The sequence below is a fragment of the Giraffa tippelskirchi genome, chromosome 1, assembly GCF_054371585.1.
Source record: "Giraffa tippelskirchi isolate mGirTip1 chromosome 1, T2T-mGirTip1v1.2.pri, whole genome shotgun sequence".
Lineage (NCBI taxonomy): Eukaryota > Metazoa > Chordata > Mammalia > Artiodactyla > Giraffidae > Giraffa > Giraffa tippelskirchi.
In genome coordinates, this window is record NC_137275.1 from 163645476 (window position 1) to 163667390 (window position 21915).

General features: G+C 41.0%; 1 protein-coding gene and 1 long non-coding RNA gene across 27 annotated transcripts in view; one reads left to right on the forward strand and one right to left on the reverse strand.

The window, feature by feature from the left end:
• Positions 1-21915, forward strand: part of PIP5K1B (phosphatidylinositol-4-phosphate 5-kinase type 1 beta) — a 521283-nt gene that overhangs the window by 294661 nt on the left and 204707 nt on the right. For 10 of the 26 annotated variants that reach the window (XR_014057490.1, XR_014057525.1, XR_014057489.1 and 7 more), the window contains exon 1: positions 12812-12980. The exons of 13 other annotated variants lie outside the window; for them this stretch is intronic. Coding sequence is in view for 4 of the 13 variants with exons in the window: in XM_081503655.1 (XP_081359781.1) it covers positions 12888-12980 (93 nt within the window). In the remaining 9 variants the exon portion in view is untranslated. Of the gene's footprint in view, positions 1-1796; positions 1886-12811; positions 12981-15540; positions 15706-17689; positions 17739-21915 lie in introns of those variants that run through there. 3 more of the 26 variants (XR_014057527.1, XR_014057526.1, XM_081503830.1) reach the window with 3 other exon arrangements.
• LOC145511266 (uncharacterized) lies at positions 11342-12706 on the reverse strand. The gene is made up of 2 exons (XR_014057712.1): positions 12467-12706; positions 11342-11729 (listed from the first exon to the last, which is right to left on the reverse strand). It is a non-coding gene; the product is annotated as an uncharacterized LOC145511266 (long non-coding RNA).

Sequence of the window (21915 nt, forward strand, 5' to 3'; positions counted from 1 at the left end):
ATTGCAATATTGCTTCTATTTTATGTTTTGCTTTTGGGAGAGCTGCCAAAGCATATGGGATCCTAGCTCTCTGAGCATGGCTTGAACCTGCACCCCCTGCATTAGAAGATAAGTCTTAACCTCTGGACTCCCAGGAAAGTTCCAGTTCTGATACTTTAAATCATAAGTTCCTAAACTTGCGGGATCTAACTCCTGATGATCTGAGGTAGAACTGATGTAATAATAATAGAAATGAAGTGCACGATAAATGTAATGCTCTTGATGGTAGTTTGCTCACTCAGTCATGCCATCCGACTCTTTGTGACCCTATGAACTGTGTAGCCCGCCAGGCTCTTCTGTCCAAGGGATTTTCCAGGCAAGAATACTGGAGTAGGTTGCCATGTCCCTCTCCAGGGGAACTTCCTGACCTAGGGATCAAACCCTGGTCTCCTATATTACAGGCAGTCTCTTGCATTGCAAGCGGATTCTTTTACCGACTAAGCCACAAAGGCAGCTGCTTTGCTTGAGTTATCCTGAAATCACCCCCTCACCCACCCAGTTCTTGGAAAAAATTGCTTGCACAAAGCCATTACCTGGTACCAAAAAGGTTGGGAACCACTGCTGTAAAGGATGCTTGTGATTAAATTGAGCCCCCCTGGATAATCCAGAATACTCCCTTTTATTTTAAAGTCATCTGATTAGCAACCTTAATTTCCCCTCCACCCTTACTCCTTGTTGTCATGTAATGTAGCGTATTCACAGATCCCAAGAATTTGGGTGTGGACATCTCGGGGTGGGGGTGGGGGACTTTTTTCTGCCCACCACAGTTACTGTGATAGAACATCGACAGAAGGAAGTTACTTGAAAACCCTTCCTAAGAAGAAGGCCCTATGTGTGTGAAGTGTTCTGTGTCTACTATAAGAATCTTTTAATTGACTTGCTACCTACCAGCAAAATTTTAAACATTTTCCACCCTTGAAAAAGATTTTTAACATGAAATTTCATCGCACCCCTTACTAAACCTCTCAGATTCCATGTCTTCAGCCCATTTCACAAAAATCTCTTTCCACACTTCCCAACATATCTTGCCTGACTACTCTTTGACTTCAATAAATTCTTGGTTCCTGGCAACCAAGCTGATGTTCAGAAGCATTACTGGGTAATATATGTCCCCAAGCACCACTGTTCCTGATTTTAAATCGACTATACATTTTACCTTTTAAAAGACCTTGCTCTCCTTCTCTCTTGGGAGTAGATGGCTTGTGTATCATAGGTTTATTATACCTTAACATTTCCTTTTGCATTTTACTCTGTAATGGATAGCTAGCAAGAAATTCTGTCATAAAGTACATGAGCCATGTGATCTACGCACAGATTCAGGTCATGGAACTAGCATGATATATTTCCTATTCCATTTTCATGTGGAATAATATGTGCTTTTTCCTAGCATATCTTTTCTTCTGACTTTTCTACTCAGCCAAACTTAGAAGTATAAACTGAGCGGTTGCCACCCAAAGTGATGATGTATATGAGGAAGAGTAGGATAAATATTCACGAGCTCTCACATGTCATGTTGTAGCTTATAAAATTTGTAAATCTGAACAGAGACAGCAATACATTATTATTTATTTTTAAGCACAGGTAGAAAATGAAATCCTACCTGATGTACCCAAGACTCTTTGTAAATTCAGTCAAACATGAGACCAACACAGAGATGGTCAAACTGCCAGCCTGACATTGCTTCACATCACTTTCAGGCAGTTTTCTCGGTCAGCATCAAGATGCACTATGATTCTTGACTCTGTTCTGCTTTACAGGAGCTCTCTAGTGATGCACAAGTGATAGAAGGAATGTGACCAAGCGATCTTGGAGTCTGCTAAGTGTGTCTTGCCCAAGAAGTAGTAAAGTAGGTTTTCAATAGTATTATAGGTATGATTCTATGATGAATGTCTCTAACAAGAAATTTGGCTCAGCATATTGGGAAGGTTATAAAAACTAAAAATCAGATTGTGGGACTGCAAATGATTTTGATAAATAAGAGAAGATGCAGAAAACTTGAGGACAAAAACAATGATGTCTTTTCATGTGTGATGACATAGCTTTTTAATGATCTCTGATTTTAAAAGGAAGATTAACAAGAGAAGAGGTGTTTAGCCTTTTTATAAGAAAAGCACCACAGCACAACACAATGCCTAGAACTGTAGCCCTCAGTTAATATGCTATTGATATACAAAGTAAGAAGAAGGGATCACGTAGAGAAAAAGTGTTGCCTTGCTAACAGGTAATGGCTCAGCTAAACTATTCAATTTAATTCTTCTCCATTAAGCAAAAGGTCTTTAAACTGGAGGTTTTAATGGTGGACTTAGAAGAGCTGATAGCAGGATTTATATTAGCTACTGCAGATGTGTTTGTGTCTAGGCCCAGGTAACCATTTCCCAGATAAAAGAACTTGAAGCTAGAATAGGGAAACCACTGAGTGAGCTTTGAAAAATTAGGAGACTGAAAGACTTACCAGAAGTCAGGAGATGAGCAAATATCATCCCTGTTTTCAAAAATGAGGGAAAGGTACATTCTGGAGACGAGACATGAAACTGTTCCTCAGTGTAATTTGAGCATGGATTAGTATAGCTATGTACATTTAGAGAAGAAACACATGTCTTTCACAAAGCTGCAGAGGTTCATAAAGATGGAGTTTATGTCAAATTAACTGCACTTCCTGTTATGAAAGAATCATTAAATTGGTTGCAGATAAGGAGAATTCTCAAGTTTAATGAATCTTGATTTAAAGATAGCTGGCATATTCTTGTTGCATCCTTTCAGACAAGGTGGAGAAGTATGGATAAAGTATTATGATTAGTAGGTTGTACCTGGTTAGACTAATGTTCCCAAAGAGTAGAAGTTTTGTTCCTTATTCACTTAGTCTTTATCGACAAGATCCATGAGCTGTCCCTGTGTAGCTTCATATTTTTACCCATGACCTTCATGAAGACATCAAATTTATACTTTGCAAATGTGCAGATGACAGAAAGCTGGGAATAGTAATAGACTAGATTGGTGCCATCAAACCCATTATACATTTCATAACTATTGCCCCTTTTATAAATACCTGAAAATTAAATTTCTTTCCCAGTCTTGAAACCTTGACCATGGGGTATACTCATTTAAATGACCCATTGGATTTTGCCTGTGACTGAAGCCAGTCCAGGTTAAGAACACCCTGATCTTGGGTGCTAGGTGTGAGAAGAATATCAAAAGAGTTTATAAGGAACTTACAATTGAGTGGGAGAACCAAGACATGAAAACAATTTTAGAACACAGTAGTCTGTAACAAAAGTTCAAAAGAGGAAAAATCAATATAGGATTAGAGTTAATGAGAGGGTTTAGGTTTTCTGGATCAAGATTCTTTGGGCAGCTGCCAGCAACACTCAGCATCATGAGTGCTGTGATGTCCACGTGTTTTTAGGGAACACTCAGAGTTCATGGAACACGGTTATGCTCTCTAAGTCTCAATTATTTTCATGTGACTCTTAAGGCTGACTGCTTTTTGTTCCTACGGTTGACCATTTCTCTAATCCATTAGCAGTTCCTGGCAAGCCCAGGAAGAATAGTTAAAATCAGTTGGGAAGGTTAATGTCTTTAGCTAATGACTGAGATAAGAATTTTGATTTTAGCTGCTTAAAACAAACATGTTGCCCATGAAGACAGGCATTAAGAGCTGCCTGGCTTTATTAAGGAGTGTGGTGTTTCTGTTCTCAGTTCATTTATTGGGTTTCTTCTGCAAGAATTGTAAATGCGCAGGCCTCAGGGGCCAGGCAGATAATAAGGGAATAAAACAAGCAGAGAGAAGGTGGTAAACAAGAGAATACATTCCTTTTATAAAAGGGACAGATGGCCTTAAGTGCTAGCTAATAAACCTTTGTGTGAGGCCTTACCCAGGGTTGCCAGATAACTGATTTTTCAAGAAATAACGAATGTGGATTCTGATGTAAAACTCCTAATTGTTGAAAGATTGGCAACTGATTCAAAATTATTCAAAAATACACTCAGGAAGTCTATACACAATGGAAGATAACAACGACTCTGACCCTTTCCCTGAATGATTCTCCCTTCTGAAACCTTCAGGGTCTGGCAGAATTTTGCAGTTGATTTCTGGACAGGAATCCACTGTTTGTCCAGGTGCTGGTCTCCTAAATAAAACAACCTTTCTGTTTCTACCGAAAAAAAAAAAAAAGCCCTCGCCCCCCTCCCCCAAACAAAACAAAGAAAATCAGTCTGAAAAAAGCAACAAACTGTATCAATTGTATCTTGTCCTCACATGGGGGCCCCTTTGCAATCTCTGCACTGTTTGGGTAAGGAGGTGAGATAGGAGAGGAAGATGTAACAGAAATGGATATAAGGCCTGGTCCCTTCTTCCTATATCCATACAATTTATTTAAGAGAAAAAAAATAGAAGACCCACATGAAAAAATTAAATAAGTCAAATTGATCTTAAGTGCCAATACAAGTGGCATTTTACTGAATCCTCTAGCAAATCCTGGTAAGCACAAAGCTCATTACAGTCTTCTGGGGAAACATCCTTTTTTTGGACTTGTTTGTTAGCAGAACATTTTTCTGGGATAAAAATTTCTTAGATGCCTCATTGCTTTTTGTCATGGCAGAAAATCCCACTCGTTTAGGGACTGTGTGTTGATTGATCTACTCATTTGTCTCAGTGATGGGGAATCGAATAGGCACAGGCACAGGATCATCAGGGGTGAACGTAAGTTGTTGGAGGGATAGGAGTCTGGCCTAAACAAAGCTAAGTGTCATTGTTTGGAGAAAGCAGAGGAAATTTTGGAAGTGTGGCCTGGCTGTACGTGACTGCTAGCTTTGAGTGCTGGTTGGAGGTCTTTGGATTTCATATTCTGAGGTCTTTGGATTTCATATTCTGAGCCAGCACCGTCCATTAGAACTTTTGGCGGTGATGGAAATGTTCTATGATCTGTACTAATACAGTAGTTACAAGCTGTATCTGGCTGTTGGACTTTTGAAATGTGACCCATGTGTTTGAGGAAGCAATTTTTAAAATTTTAGTTAAATAACCATATGTGGCTAACGGCTACCATATTAGACAGCACAATTCCAGGCAGTGAGGTACCGTGACATTGGTTTGGTGGTTAGTGACGTGATGAAATGACAGTACAAATTACAATGAAGAGTGGCCTGAAAGTTTTCGATCATAGTAACTGATAGAAATTTTCTACCATTGATGGAACTAGAGAAGTTTGAGGATGAGATTTTTTTTTTAACGAGGTCATGAGGAAGAAAAGAAGGAAGCAGAAAGCAGGACATCAGTTCACTTTATGAGTGGTTTGAACTTGAATAAAATACCAGTGCTGGAGGCCTGAGTTTTCTTTCTCTTGGATGTGAGGAAATTGCCCGCATCTACTCCCACCCTTCCAAAACAAATATGTCATTGTGGCTCAGTGGCTTATCCCAGGTTACCTAGCAGTTCTTTATCAGGAACATGAAAAGCTCCAGCCATAGGATGTCCTAATTTTGTGACTTGTCCATCAGAATCAATCAGTGTTTCCAAGTTGGCTGGCTGTGAACAGGCATGGGAAATCTTTAGTGCCGCCATTTGCTTTTCTCCCTCTCTCACCTCTCCAGCCAAAATTGTCATTCCAGGCCTGTCACCCTCCCTCCTCTATTCCTCTTTCCACCCTGGGCCTGCCCACAACAGGGCCTCCCCCCTCCCAGGAGATTGTGATTTTGATGACTTCCACAGGCTACTGTAGGTCTGGAGGGTCCATCTTTAGCACCGATACCTTGACTTCAGGTGATCTCTTCATCATGTTAACCAATTCCCACCAAGATGGGCACACTTAATGAGAGCACTCGCAGTGACCTGGTAGGAAACTGACCACTCTAGCTATAAACAGGGCCCTTGACCCAAATTCCCCAGGGTCTTTTGTTTTTTTTCAGTTTGATTTTTAAGACCTAGGTTGTTATGTAAATCTATTGTCTCAGCCTGTGTCTCTCTTGGTGGAGGCAGGCAGGGACAGGTGGGAGGAGCCATGCCTTCCTCAGTCCACACTGTCAGTGAAGGTGTCCTTGATGACTTTTTTTAAAATTAATTTATTTATTTTAATTGGAGGCTAATTACTTTACAGTATTGTAGTGGTTTTTGCCATACATTGACATGAATCAGCCATGGGTGTACCTGTGTCCCCCATCCTGAACCCCCTTCCCAACTCCCTCCCCATCCCATCCCTCAGGGTTGTCCCAGTGCACCGGCTTTGAGTGCCCTGTTTCATGCACTTGATGACTTTTGAAACATGAGTGAACTCATGACTCAGCAGTACTTCGAACTAAGAGGAAATATTTATTGAAATACAAGCTCTTTTATAAAACATCCATGGGAAGATACACAGGCAGATGTCAACATTGCCTGCCTCTGGGGAGAACTGAGTGGTGGGAATCTTGGGTCGAAGGAAGCTTTTCTGTATGTACTTTTGATGCATATTTAATTTTGAACCATATAAATGTTTTGCTTATTCAAAAATTGAAAAAATAACATTTTGAGATGGGAAAAAGGGAGAGTTGGCACGTGTCCCAGCGCTAACTGCTCTTCTTCCCTTTAGACTCTAGAAAGCCTCCACTTCCAGAAATAAGACCCTTGCCTTCTGCCCTGATGGAGCTACACTCTGTAGCTGAACAGAGACAACCTTGTTTCTGTATTGAGCAGCCCTTGTCATCAGTAAACCTTCATTGATCTATAGGAAGAGTGATCCTGTGGCATTCCGAGTGTTAGTGTTTATATAAGTTCATGTTCCCACACACAGTGAAGTGGAGTTTGCAGCAGAGAAAAGTTTATTGCAAGGCCATGCAAGGAGGCTCAGGCCCTAAAAACTCTTGAGCTCCCTGAAGGGTTTTGGCAAAGCATTTTTTTGGTTTTGGTTTTTTTTTTTTAATGACTTTATTTTTTTAATTGAAGGATAATTGCTTTACATGTGGTTTTCTGTCACACATCAACAAGAATCAGCCATAGGTACACCCATGTCCCCTCCCTCCGGAACCTTCCTCCCACCTTCCTCCCCATCCCACCGCCCACCCTTCTAGATTGTCACAGAGCCCCTGTTTGGCAAAGCATTTTAAAAAGCCAGGTGAGAGAGCGGAGAGTCACAGGATACCTGATCAGATTGTAAACAATTCTGTGATTGGCTGATGCTGAGGGAGCAGGGTGGTGTCATGGGGGTTACCTTCATCAGTCCTTAGGCTCAAGGAGACCTGGGGCTGTTTGCTCATGGACATCAAGTAGTTAACATCTTCCATTTGGTGGGGCATTTTCACATCTGTGAAACAACTCAGGAAATTTGCATCAAGTGCCATTTTCTATGTACTTTAGAGAGGAGCTGAAGCAGAGCATGGGGGGGGCGGGGAAGGCCTGTCCTGGGAAGGCCCCATAGGGTCCTGCTAGGTTACATTATTCCTAATCCACCTTAATCCATAACACCCTAAACCAGTGGTTCTCAACCAGTGACCAGGGAACATTCAGCAATGTCTGGATACATTTTGTTTGTCACAATTGAAGGGTGGTGCTATTGACATTGAGGAGGTAGAAGCCAGTGATGCTGCATCCTACTATGGCCAGAGCAGAGCTCACAGCAAAGAACTATTAAAATGTTAGTAGTAGTACCCTTTTAAGTGGGGGATAGATGTCAGTGGGAGAAGGCAATGGCACCCCACTCCAGTACTCTTGCCTGGAAAATCCCATGGATGGAGGAGCCTTATAGGCTGCAGTCGATGGGGTCGCTAAGAGTCAGACACGACTGAGCGACTTCACTTTCCCTTTTCACTTTCATGCATTGGAGAAGGAAATGGCAACCCACTCCAGTGTTCTTGCCTGGAGAATCCCAGGGACGGGGGAGCCCGGTGGGCTGCCGTCTATGGGGTTGCACAGAGTCGGACACGACTAAAGTGACTTAGCAGCAGATGTCAGTGACTGAGCACAGACTCACAGGTATGAGTCCAGCTCTTTTAGATACTAGTTGTATCATCTTGAGCTTCCCAGGTGACTCAGTGGTAAAGAATCTGCCTGCCAATGCAAGAAACACAGGAGACGTGGGTTCAGTCTTTGCATTGGGAAGATTCCTTGGTAATGGCAACCCACTCCAGTATTCTTGCCCAGGAAATCCCATGAACAGAGGAGCTTGGCAGGCTACACCCCATGGGGTCGCGAAGAGTCGGATATGACTGAGCATGCACACACTGTATCATCTTAGACATTTTCCCTAACTGATCTGAATCTTAATTTTTCTCCCTGATGAAATGTACTTAATACCTACCTTTACCAGCTCACAGCACTGTGAGAATCAAATGATTTAACAATGTGAACAAGTCCTGGGAAAAATGGAATGCCGAAGAGTGAAGTCCCTGTTGAATCAGCAAAAGCAGGCTCTCTCAGCCTCTGATTTCTAATCAGATTAGTTCTGTTAGAACTGAGTATGGCAGGCAGTGCAACTACCTTCCCCAGTGCTGGGCTCAGGGGGAGAAGTGTCACTTAGCATTCTGGAGCTGGCCCTGTACTGACCTGGGCATCAGAGAGTAGATGGAGCTGAAAGAAAACAGTCTTTCCTTCCCAACAGCAGGGGTTTCAGAAATAAGAGAGAAAGATGTGCTTCTAGTGGTGGGCTTCCTTGGCGCTTTTAAAATTAAGCAACAAGGAAATGAGCTGCACCATTCAGAGAGGGGGAGTTCTTCTAATCTCATTCGATGTAGAAGCATGTATAATCGTCTACCATTGCCATCCACCCCTTTGTACAGATCTTCCCTCTAAGTCTGTCAGCTTTCATAGAGGATCACCTGCCCTTCTGACTGCTTTCTCAAAAAGTCCTCAAGCAGGTGATTTGAAATCTTCCTTGATGACTTTCAAGCAAGATGTGGCAGGTAATTAAGCAAAAACAATCTGCAACTTCCAAATAGGAGGAGAAGCCCCCCTATCCCACCCCAGGGTGATTACCTGAGCTGTTCATTCCTAAGTGACCTCTTTTAGCACTCATATGGCCCTGATCCTGTTTGTTAAGCTACCCAAGTTTGTTATGCTTCTGCATCCTGGTTAACCATGGAAACTCCCCCAAACTCTGACTCCAAGAGATAATAGGCTACACCCCAAACTTACTGCACAGCTTCCTTCCGGGGCAACAAGAAACACTGCATTCTTGCATTTGGTGTTTGTGGCGGGCTGGGAGGCTGGAGTTTCCAACGTTTCTACAGCCATTTGGGCCATCTGAGCTAGAGCTCCTGCTCTCAGGGAACAAGGGTGCTTTTGTTTTCAAGTTAAAAGGGTTAATATCTGCAGGCCATCTGCATGCCTCCCTGCACAGCTTGGCCAATGGAGTTCTGATCTGGCCAGCCAGCCCCTATCCCAATGCTCAGGGCTTAACCATTTTTATCACTACCACCCCACTTCCCTCTCCTCGTGTGCTTAAGGATTTTTAAAGGCAGCTCTTAAGATATTGCATAAGATCATAGAATTTTAAAATTCTGAAATTCTTCATTCTGGATTCCAAAAAAGATGATTAGATTCTAGGTGTGTTAGATTCTAGGTGTTTATCTACTTAACAGACACTAATAGGACATATGCCATGTGCTTATTCAGGACTTTTAATATTTTATGACGTTAGGATCATTGGTTGCTGGAAGCATCTTTTTTATCAAACTCAAGTGGGTTTATTCTAGCTGAAATCTATTATTCTGTCAGGTTAAAGTGTAATTATTACCAACTGAAAGCACTTTCAAAGCTATGCTGGTAATAAGAGCTAACATTTATTAAGTGCTTAACGTATGCTAGCCACCATTTTAAGCACTTTAGAATTATTAACTCACTCTTACGACAACCCTATGAATTAGGACAGAGGAGAAAACGAGGTACTGAGAGGTTAAGTAACCTACTGTGGGCCACAGAACCAGTAAGTGGCAGGATAAAACTGGGATTCTAACCCCAACTGTCTCTCTCTAGGGTCCGTCAGATCCTAGAGATCAGGGAACCAGTACACTGTTCTCTGAACACTGTGGTGCCTACGACAGACATTAAAATGGAAAAATGCTCCATTATCCAGTAGAACAGTGGGGGCCAGTGGCACAGACAAACCCAGCCATCTTTAGAATGGGAAAAATGAACAAAATTCAACAATTTTAAAGCATGATTTCCCTAACTTGGTGGTTCAGAAGCCAAATTTTCTCCTCCAGAGTGTTTCACCTCTGAATATAGAATCCGAACTGTAGCCTCAAGAATACTTTTCTCTAGAAAGTACATCATTGTTCAGTCACTAAGTCACGTCTGACTCTTTGCGACCCCATGGACTGCAGCACGCCAGGCTTCCCTGTCCTTCACCATCTCCTGAAGTTTGCTCAAACTCGTGTCCACTGAGTTGACGAGAGTACATAGTCGTTTTGAAATGAAAAACAAATCGATCCCATGGGCACTGGCCAGAACATGGGAAATAAAATGAGAAAGCCATAACTTCAAAAATCATTCTTGACCACAGCACTCCAAACTGACAGGGAGGGTTGAGATCTACTTGGAGGGGTGGCGTATTCTGCGCTGTTTTAAAAGCTAAGCATTCCATAGACTGTCACAGGGGGAGTAATGTCTCACTAAAAATCTGCTCAACGGCTGAAAGATCTGATAAAGGAAGCACTGGGTCCAAGGATGACTATTTTAGAAGTTATTTTCCCCTGTGGGAATCAAGTTCCCCCCAAAAAGGACACCTGCCTTTTCTGGTGAGTGCAGCTCACTGTGTCTGATGCTTTTGTTATGAAAGGACAATGAAGAGGCTCACTCTCTGCTTGGAAGCCTTCACCCCAAAGACACAAAGCACATCACTAAGGACAGAAGAAAAAGAGGGTGGATGTGGTCAGACTGTAACGATAAGATAGTCTATCTTCCTGAATCTATTTTGTTCAACACACACACACACACACACACACACACACACACACACACACACACACCCTAGATACCAGAGATATAAATTGGGTGTAATTATAAGGAAAAATAAGGAATTATGAGGAATTGGGTTCAATCATAGGGTCTAGCTGTACTTCTTTCCCAGTGGAGAGAAGATGAGCCACTCTTACTGTCATGCCAGAGCTTTCTCTCCATCCAAGGTGTGCTGTCATCTACTTTGCGTTATGGGCCACGCTGCATTTGGTTATTGAGCACAGAGCTGATACATAGAGTGTCTCGGTGACATTCTAGTTCTTCTGAGCTAATTTTTCATATTGTGGCTTTGTTGTTTTTAAGGGTGTGGTCAGTGCCTGGGCTATAAAACATATCTTTGATTATATGATACATCTGTGGATTCACTCATTTATTTAGTTGGCAAATATTTATTTAGTTTGGCACTGAACTAGGCCTTGGAGGTAAGACAGAGGCAAGATAGACCTAATCCGACCCTGATCCTGCTTTTGTACTTGTGGTAGAGATGGACCAGAAAAAGTAGACATAATAAAATGATTACTGCCTTTAAAAGCGTTATGAAGCAAATCAACACAGGCAGGGCTGCTACCTTTTAGACAAGGTATTCAGCGGGTTCTGAGGAGGTGACCCAGGGCTGGGATCACAAGCTTGAGAAGGAGCCAGCTAACAGAAGAGTGGAATTGAGAACTTTCTTGATAGAACAGCTTCCACTGAGCCCTGGGGGCAAGAAGGGGTGCATGAATTCAAGCACCTAAAGGTGAGGCCAGTGTAATGGAGGGTCCCATGCCTGGAAGAGAGAGACAGAGTGAGGTGAGAGCAGTGGCTTTCGACTGGGGCTGGTGTTGTCCCCCAGGGTCATTAGACAATGCTGTCACATCTGGGGGGAGGGGATGCAACTCGTATCCAGCAACTAGACCCAGAGATACTGCTACACATCCTGCGATGCACAGGACAACTGTCTGCCCACAAATGTCAGCTGTACTAGTCTGAGAAACCCTGGCTTAGAGAAATAGGCAGAAGCTTAAGCTAAGGTGGTAGGCTAGGAAGAGGGAAAGGAATAAATTGAAGGTATATTTCAGAGTTAGGATGGACTGGACTGGTTTGTGGTTGCAAGTGGGGGTGAGGGCATGACTGGAATGATCGATGAGCCAGCATTCTAACTTGTGTACTTGGGTGGCTTTTGTGACTATTTATCACGATGGAAAAGAATGGCATGGGGGAAGGGTTGTGAGGGAAAATCAAGGTCTCCAATCTGGACATGTCAGTTTCAGGGTGTCAGTGAGCCACTGAAGGGGAGAATCAAGTAGGTAGTTGGAAGTGTGGATTTAGGACTCAGGGAAGAGGTCAGGGTTCTGCTTCAGTTTGTCAAACTGAAGATTCACATTGAGATAGATGGAAAAATGAGGCCCCCAGACTAAGGAACACCCACATTTTGGTATTACCTCCTAATACCCTCGTCCAGAGTGTCAGATTTTTAAAATAAACAAAATTGGCCAAGTCCTTCCCTTAGGATCTTCCACTGACCTTCTGTTACCTGCCCATGCTCCACAGCACACAAATCCTTTACAGTCTTCCCCTCACTGGGTGTGTCCGAACCCACCTTGCGCGGCTACCTTGAACACACCCCTGACTCCAGCCACACTGAGGTGTCTATCCCAGATCCTCTGTGCCCATGCTGATCACTGTAAATGTCTTCATTCTAGAAACAGCTCTCTTTTGGCCCTTCCCCATGCTCCCAGGCTGTGACTGTTAGTCACTGCTTCCCAGGCTGCCCTCAGTCTCCTGCACTTACCTCTGTTATATCATGGATGACTTTGTTTTGTAATAATTGTGTGCAGTTATGTCCTGCCTACTGTACCGGGAGCAGCTAGAGAGCAGCGGCCTTGCCCAATCATCCAGACATTCGTAGGGCCCCACACAGTGCCTGGCACATAGTGTTCAAGAGATGTATCACTTTTTTCTTCTTAATTCTAAGATTATTATAGACTTTCCAGAGAGATATGTTCTTGAACCTACAGTTCAGGATCTGCAATTAGAGGTGAGATATGTTGCGGGGAGGAAAGTGGGGAACACAGGAGTGGAATTTGGGCTTATCTATTTTTTTGGCTGCGCTGGGTTTTAGTTGCAGCGTGTGGGATCTAGTTCCCTGACCAGGGATTGAATCCCGGCCCCCTGCATTGGGAGTGCAGAGTCTTAGCCGCTGGACCACCAGGGAAGTCACAACAATGAATTTTAAAAAGTATTCTTTTTAAATTTTGGTTTCCTCAGGGTATATGCCTAGGAGTGGGATCAATTTTTTAAGGAATCCCCATACCGTCCTCCATAGTGGCTGTATCAATTTATATTCCCACCAACAGTGCAAGAGTGTTCCCTTTTCTCCACACCCTCTCCAGCATTTATTGTTTGTCAACTTTTTGATGATGGCCGTTCTGACCAGGGTGAGGTGATATCTTACTGTAGTTTTGATTTGCATTTCTCTAATAATGAGCAATGCTGAAGTAAGTCAGAAAGAAAAAGATAAATATCATATTCTAACACATATATACAGAATCTAGAAAAATGGTACTGAAGAATTTACTTACAGGGCAGCAGTGGAGATAACAGACATAGAGAATAGACTTGTGGACATGGGGAGAAGGGAGGAGAGGGTGATATGTATGGAAAGAGTAACATGGAAACTTACATTACCATATGTAAAATAGATAGCCAACGGGAATTTGCTGTATGGCTAAGGAAACTCCAACAGGGGCTCTGTATCAACCTAGAGGGGTGGGATGGGGAGGGAGATGGGAGGGAAGTTCAAAAGGGAGGGGATATATGTATACCTATGTCTGATTCATGTTGGGATTTAACAGAAAACAACAAAATTCTGTAAAGCAATTATCCTTCAACAAAAAAAAATAATTTTAAAAAGTATTCTTTTCCCAACTCTGTCACATAAAGGTTCTATTCTTTCCAGATGTTGGCCCAATTAAAAGCTGCCCTAGATAGATGCCAGGAATTGTCAGGGGAATCAGGATCTGGAGTTGGTTGGCAGTCTTTCTCTAGCACAGCAGCATAGTAAACACCCTTTTGTTGTTGTTGTTGTTACATACAAGAAACAGGATGGACAGTTTTTCAGGTTTGCTGTTTCAAAGAGAAAGAGAGGAAATAATAATTTAGCAGTTTTAAAAGCAGCTACATTCCTCATAAAATCATGGAGGAGTGCGGGACTTAAAGCTGCACTCAGGATCCCAGAACAGACAGTGATGTGAGTGCCAGCCCTTGACTCTTCCAACCTTCCTTCCTCACCAGCATGGGTGAGAGTGGGTGTGGCCGGGCAGGCAAGCTGGCTCTGCCATTTATGAACTCGACCTTGTGCAGGACAGTGAATGTCTGAGCCCAGCAGTACCGGTGTGGTTTGAGCATTAGATCTGAGGATGTATGAGAAGGTGCTTCGAAGACGGTAGCTGGGTGTACAAATATTAAATCTGTTATTGTTGCTGGATTCCCACTCACCTCCTATGGAACTTAAGCCATGTGAGAGCAAGGACTTGGCAAGCTGGGAAGAACTCAGTTCTTAGAGAAGGAACAGACACCAGTCCCCTCCTTCTCCCTACTGGGGTCCTGCTTAAATTCAGAATTCCAAATAACCTGGGACTCTGACCTCTCCTTATGGCAGTTCCTACTATTGACAGGTCATTTTCAAAAGGCAGTGGGATTCTGTAAAAGAATCTCACTGTAAAAAAGGCAAAAGGAAATCTAACTTTTGTCTATTAAAGAAACCTTAGAAAAAAAACCAAAAAACAAAAAACCTATGTCCAGCAAGGGGAAATGTTGTCTGTGCTTTCCGGCATATTAAATAAAAATTTGAAGATTTCTGTTGTAGCTTTACTATCTCCTAGGGTCTGAAATACTTTGCAGAAACTATCCTGGGTTTCTTAGGAGTCCTTTCCCCTTATCTATGTCTTCCTTTATATGTTTTATCTTTTTGTCTTGGGGCAGTGGAATTCTCCTGGGGAAATGAGAAGTCGTTCTCTCCAAGGACACAAAGTGCAGTAGAATGGGGTGAAGGTGTGTCATTGAAGGTAGCAGGAGAGAGGAAGTTGGGGTGGGCAGGGAAACTCCAGCTTTGCGTTACATACATTTTCAAGAAAATCATGGAAAAACTAAGCAGTGCAATCAGCACAGTCCTCCTCCCACAAGATTATTTCCTTATTTTTAACTTAAAGACAGATCTATTCCCTCGCCCACTATATTCTGTGAAACACTGAAATTGGATATAGCTGTGATATTATAAATTAGGAGTGTCTTAAAGTTGTAAATAGGAAAGAGATTTTGAATCAGTGAAGTTGTATTTGTGAACAAAATCAAAGGATGAAGTCTGCTGAAATTTTGCTTAGTAAGATGAAATCCTATTTTTCAAGGGTGTTTACATATGCAAATATCCTAAGATTCAGTCTCCTTTTGGAATTTGGAATAAGCCTACCCAAGCCACCTTGATGTTCCTCTTCACACTTCTTATTCATTCATTCATTTAATTTTAAGCAGGCTTTTAAAGCATACTGAATACTTTCATTGGCATATTGCTAATTAAAAATTTTTATTTTATTATGGAGGCTCTAAAATGCTTCAGGCAAGTTTAGAAATGGGTGAGAAGAAAGTGCACAGAATGAAAAAGCTCCTGGTTGCTCTAGCCAAGGGAAAAACAAACCGCTGCAGAGAGCAGAAGCAGATGGAGTATATGGCAGTGGGACATCTCTTGGCCCTCAGAATCCTTTTAGGTAAACACAAGGCAAAGTCTTGCCAAATGTGGGATGCCAGGCCATAACCTTTTACCCTCAGGCCTTTAGCCCAATGTAGGAGGAATTTAAAATAGCAGTCTACTCTTGAATAGCAAACAATACAGCCATCCACACTCATCCTGCTTTATTGACCTATACACATCCTCAGAAAGTCACCTGGAGCAGAGAGGCCCCCAGTGACCCCAGCAGGAGAGCATCTTTGTTCTCAGCTTTCCAAGGCCTTAGAATACTTATTTCCTGATGTGTTCTTACTCAGTAGATAAATCTGGGTACCTACTGGTGTTAGGCAGCAGGTAATATAGCAACAAATAGGAGGGACTTGGTCCCTTACCCCATGGAACCAGGTTAAACGGTCTGGACATTTTAGCACTATTATTGAATTACTTTTCAAAAAGTTATCCCACTTTAGACTCCCTCAGAGGTTTTGATTTGCATTTCTCTGATAATGAGTGATGTTGAGCTTCTTTTCATGTGTTTGTTAGCTATCTGTATGTCTTCTTTGGAGAAATGTCTGTTTAGTTCTTTGGCCCATTTTTTGATTGGGTCATTCCCATGGTATTTTTAATTTTCAAAAATTTCCTAGTTGATGCTTTTATATTTATCCCTTTAATTGAACTTTGACTTCTAAGGTCATTTCCTCTAAAAAGTTTTCTATTGTGATATTTGTTGAAATTAAATTTATTAATGAATTTAGGGAGAAATAGCACCTTTAACTGTTCTACCTTTCGAAGAATGAAATGTCTATGTGTTTATTGTCTTTTCCGTTCCTCAGTAAATTTTTATTCAAAGATTATCTACATATTTTTGGTTAAATATACTTCTAAGTAAATTATGTGGGATTTTTTGTTACTGTTTTGGATTTTTTTTCCTACTGTTAATAGGATTCTTTTTTTTCCCAATTGCATTTTCTAGCTAGAAATGTATAAGATCTAGATTTGTGTGAGTACATTTTATAAACTGCCAACTTGATCTTTCGAAACTACTCCACTAGGTCCATGATTGATTCTTGGATATTACAGGTAATAATCATATTATCTGTGAGTTATCATTTTTCTCCTTGTAATCAGCATTTTGTACTTGGTTTTCTTGTCTTACTTTACTAGCTGGATCTTACAAAATCATATCAAAGAATTTTTATTATAAAAGGACAGCCTTGTTTTGTGCATGACTCTAAAGGGCAAATGGCTCTTGCACTGTTTCTCCAACTGCATCGTTGACACACACATCATTAGTAGATAGGTAAATGCAAATTCATTGGTCAGATACATTTGGGAAGTGTCCCTCTAGTGCTTCCAATAGTATAATGTTGTCAGTTCAATAACTGTTTTCCATATTAAGAAAGTTTCTTCCTGACTCTAGCTTTACTAAAAGATTTTTTGTAAACTTCAATTGGATATTGACTTTTTTATAAAACTGATTTAAGCAGACAATGAAAAGGCAGTCATTGGAAACACAGTTCTCTTTTTGATATTCTCTAAGTACTTGAAAATAATAAAACCATGTTTTTCAGAAAATATTGTTTAATTTAGATTTGGTATCAGTCCAGATGAACAGGGTAATTGTATTATTTCTTTATAGATTGGGATGATTTTTAGAATTTCTTCCTATAGGCATGCTGATCTTTCTCCCATATTAGAGTAATCTGTGTGGAAATTAGCCTAAGATTTAATTCTTTCTGCAAGCTATTCTGGGGTAGGCAGGTTGCTGAAATCATTCTCCTCAGAAATTGTGTTTGGGGGGAAAAAAAGGAAGGGATTTATTTTTCCACCTGAATAGTGTTTATTCAACTCAGTTTTACTTTTGTTTGTAATTTTATATTATATTTGGGCTTCTCTTTCTTCATTTGTTAAATTGGGGATGTGAATGACAACCAAACGCCCTTTAAGTTGCTTGGGTTTTTAATGTTGTTTTATTTGTTGTTTGTGGTTCTCTGATCATGCCCTGCGGCCGTTGCTTTGTTAAGTGCATGCAGGATGCTATGGAAGAGCGAAAGACAAAGAAAGAGGTGAAAGGTGGGTGAGAGGTTACGTTTTATTCCTCAACTGTTTTAAGAAAGTCTGTGCTAGTTTTCCTTTGGTACAAAGGCGATTATTTCTTGCATATTTTCCCACCCTTTCTTCAATACTCTGTGGATTAGAAACTCAAATGACTCTGGGTTTAAAAAGACTAATCCTCTATGGGAAAATGTGAAGATTTCCCCCCTTTTCTGTGGTCCAGGGAAAATTAATACACCAGAAAATGATCAAAAGTCTGTCATGACATTTAAAAGACAATCTTGTAAGAAAATAAACTGAAGTATGTATAAACTTAAATGTATATAAAGCATGACACTGTGACCCAACCTCACTTGCTCTTCAAGTCTTGGGGAATCCTGACATAACCAGAATGTAACATATAGAAGTAGTCTCATGGAAAGAAAAGGAGAAAGACCAGAGCACTGTATTCCTGTTGGGTCCATGCTTGGTTATCGCTAGTCCACAGAGGTCCTGTAGAGACCATTTCTCATCCAGAAGGACAATGTGTACTCTTCCGTGTCAGACTCATCACTCATGTATTCATTCAACAAATTGTTATTGAGAGCCCATTTATACCATTTGCTGGTACCACAGAGATACAAACCTATCTCCTTAATTTTGGCCCAGAGCAAATTAGATAAGAAGACTGCCTTGGAAATTTTTTTTTTTTTTTTTTTTTTGCAAATATTGAGTTTAAAGAAGGAGATAGAAGGACAGTCAGTCCTCTTGGTCTGACTTTGGTGTGTTTAAACTTACTGTGTGCTGACAGCAAGTGTGACTTTTGCCTTTTAAATAAATAGACAGCAAGTGTGACTTTTGCCTTTTAAATAAATAGATAAACCACTCCAGACAGGTCCCAGTAGAACATTTTGTTTATAAATAGATCCATCCTTTTGGGCCTGATGGAATGAAAAGTTTGGGTTGCCTCAAAAAGACAGGACCTAAAAGTTTTGAGAGTGCTTCAAGATTAACATATGCATTAGTTTCGCTGCTGCAATAAATTTCCACAATCTTAGTGGCTTGAAACAGCACAGATTTATTATCTTAAAATTCTGTATGATGGCCATCCAGTACCATCTACCTGAGCTAAAAATCAAGGTGTCCAGAAGGTCTGCATTCCTTTCTGGAAGCTTTGGAGAAGAAACTGTTTCCACACCTTTTCCAGCTTCTAGAGGTCCTTATATTTTTTTATTTGTTGCCGCTTCCTCCATCTTCAAAGCTAGCAATGGCAGTTGTGTCCTTTTCATATCTCACTCACTCTCTTTTTGTCTCTTCTTTTTTCACTTTTCAGGATCCATATTATTACACTGAGCTCATCTGGATAATTTAGGACAATCTCCCCACCTCACATTCAATTGATTAGCATCCTTAATTGAATCTGCAACCTTGTAGGGTAACATTTTGCCTTCTTAGATAACATTCTCTTAGGTTTCAAGGTTCTAGGTGTTAGGACATGGACATATGTAAGGGTCAACCTTTAATATAACGTAACAGCATCCTCCTTTGTGTACTAGAGCACTTTGCCATCCCTTTATCATATGCTGTTAGTCTGTCTAGGACTCTCAGTAGATCTTGGTAGTGGCCCCTGAGGTATAGACTATCGCCTATCTGTGTTTTTTTCTCTTCCTCTCTTTCCCCTGTTGCTTCTATTTAACTCCCTCCTATTAATAAGCATAATAAACTTTACTTCAGGACCTAAATCTTTCTGTGATAAATGTACATAAATAAGAGATCATTTTACAAGGTGTGATCATGAAACTGGACTTCTGATATTATTCCATATGACTGAAAAGCAAATATCGCTCCTGTTTTCAAAGATTGACTGTTTCATGTTATAGTGGTAACATGACCTATGTTTGCTTTTCAATCTTTGAACACAGTTTTGAAAATCAAATGCTGAACTCATTGCTGGAGATAGTACAGATGGTGTCCTTCATTTCCTGTATTATTATGCATCTCCCACAGAACCATTCGCCATGTGATTTCTTTGGTGTTTACAGAAGCAGGTCATGTTTATGAAGCATGTCTGGAAGAAGGAAATGATATATGGAAAATCTCTCCATGGGTTATAGAGTCAAGTGATCCCGAGGTTGGAATCAAGGGTTGTAAATACTTTTGGTGATTTCATATGCTCCGTGGGACTGGTATTTTCCATATTTTAGCACACAGTTTGGATTAACTTGAATGGATTTTTTAGTACTTCTTTGAAAATGGAATATTAACTGTCCACAGAGATTTAATCTTGGGCAAAAAGAAAAAAAAGGAATAAGGTCATCACCTCTAATGACAGGATTAGTTCTTTCTCTTGAAAGTAATTGGATATCTCATGCATTTTTTGCTGTTTCTGTTGAATTGAGAATACTCATTATCACTCAAGGTGGAAGTAACAGAAATGATTAATTTAGAAAGGAGAAGGATTGTGAGGTGGGTGGAAGTGACATTTGTCTGCATTATATTCTTAGAAACTTAAACTGTTAAGAGTTGGAAATGCCTCTGATAAAACTGTTCATTAACATGCAAGGAAATAGAAGCCCAAATTCTTCTCTCTGGCCAAGAGTGTGCCGAGTCCAGGAGCAGAGCTGCAGCTTAAGTTGCAAGTTTCTGAGTCCTCAGTCTCTCTTAGCACACTGCACTCATCACTAGTGCCTTTGACGGCTGCACTGGGGTGGCCAGACCGAGCCATCTGCCCCAGAGAGGCCCTTCATGTCAGTTTCCAAGTGGGCATTTCTCTTGAACAGGTGGCCAAAATACTTTCTGTGCATTTTACCCTGAAGAACTGGAGGGTCATCCACTCTGGGCTGCAGTAGCCCCTGTTTGTGTGTACATGTGCAAGTAGACAGGGAAGGCAGGGAAGGCATACTATGCCAGCTACATTTTTAAGGACCAAAATCATGACAAAGGTGAACTGAGTGTACTTTCTTGTTCTGCTTCTCCATCATTGATTTTTTGTTTGTAAATAACTTCAGTACTTGGGTTTTGCACTTGGTTTGGTGCAACAAAACACAAGCTAAAACAACTGTGAAGCTTTAAGACATTGTTCTTGATAAACTTAACATACAAGGTAGTCTGTTGACATGGGCACTGCATATGCAGACAACAAAGTAAGGCATCCTTGTGGCACATTCATCTGCAGTTTGGAGGGTGATTTATCTTGGTATATACTATGAGAGTTGTGGTTTTCAACCAGGGCTGTTTGTTTCTCTCTGCTCAGTCAACATTTGGCAATACATGGAGACATTTTTGGTTGTCTCACTTGGAAGAAGTAATGCTAACGGCATCTAGTGGGAAGAGGCCAAGGATGATGCTGAACACCAATATAGCATCATACACAGGATAGACCCCCCACTTGTATAACAAAGAATTATCTAAAATGTCAGTGATACCAAGGTTGAGAAACCCTGGCCTTAGGGAATCTATGACTTAACTAATACTTGGCTTTAGAAGGCTATGTAAAGAGTTGATTAATTTAGAAACAGCTTAGCTTGTGGAATAAACATGTCAGTTTAATATATGACTAGAGGAAGTTTCCATAGTCTGGTTGGGTAAAGGAGTAAGTTTGCCCCACAGTCCCAGAACTGCCCCTGTGTGCTCACTTTCAGGCCTCTATTCTCAGTGATTCTTAATTGAAAGATAGCTTCCCTCTGCTCTTCACAACTATGAATTCTGTTGTTGACAGTTTAGATGTGTTGTTTTTGTTTGGGGATCATGATATAATTTGCGTAAGCAAACATAGTATTGAAGAAGATAATTAAGAATATAAAGACTAATGAATGCTGTACGCTTATCCATTCTTTACAAAAACAGCCCATTCAGGGGACCCTATGGCTGGTAAGGGCCTCAGCATTGTCAAGTCTTGGCAAAGTCTACGATGGCAGCAGTAGTTGAAATGGGAGAAGAGTCCGGGGGGAAGAAGTGATGAAAAGGGTGCTGGAACCCTGCCTGTATACTGTGTTCTACTCAGGCACTGAGTATAATAAAAATGATTTGTATTTCCTTGTTCCTTTTTGAATCTTTAGTAATTTCCATATTGTTATGTTTTTCCCTACTACCAGGTGGCTAAATTCCAAACAAATTGAATCATGAGATAGAGACAAGTATTTCCAATCATGCTCATTTTGTAGGACTGGTGGCAGGTGGTTCCCCTCCCATGAAATTGATACTGCTTGTTGATGCA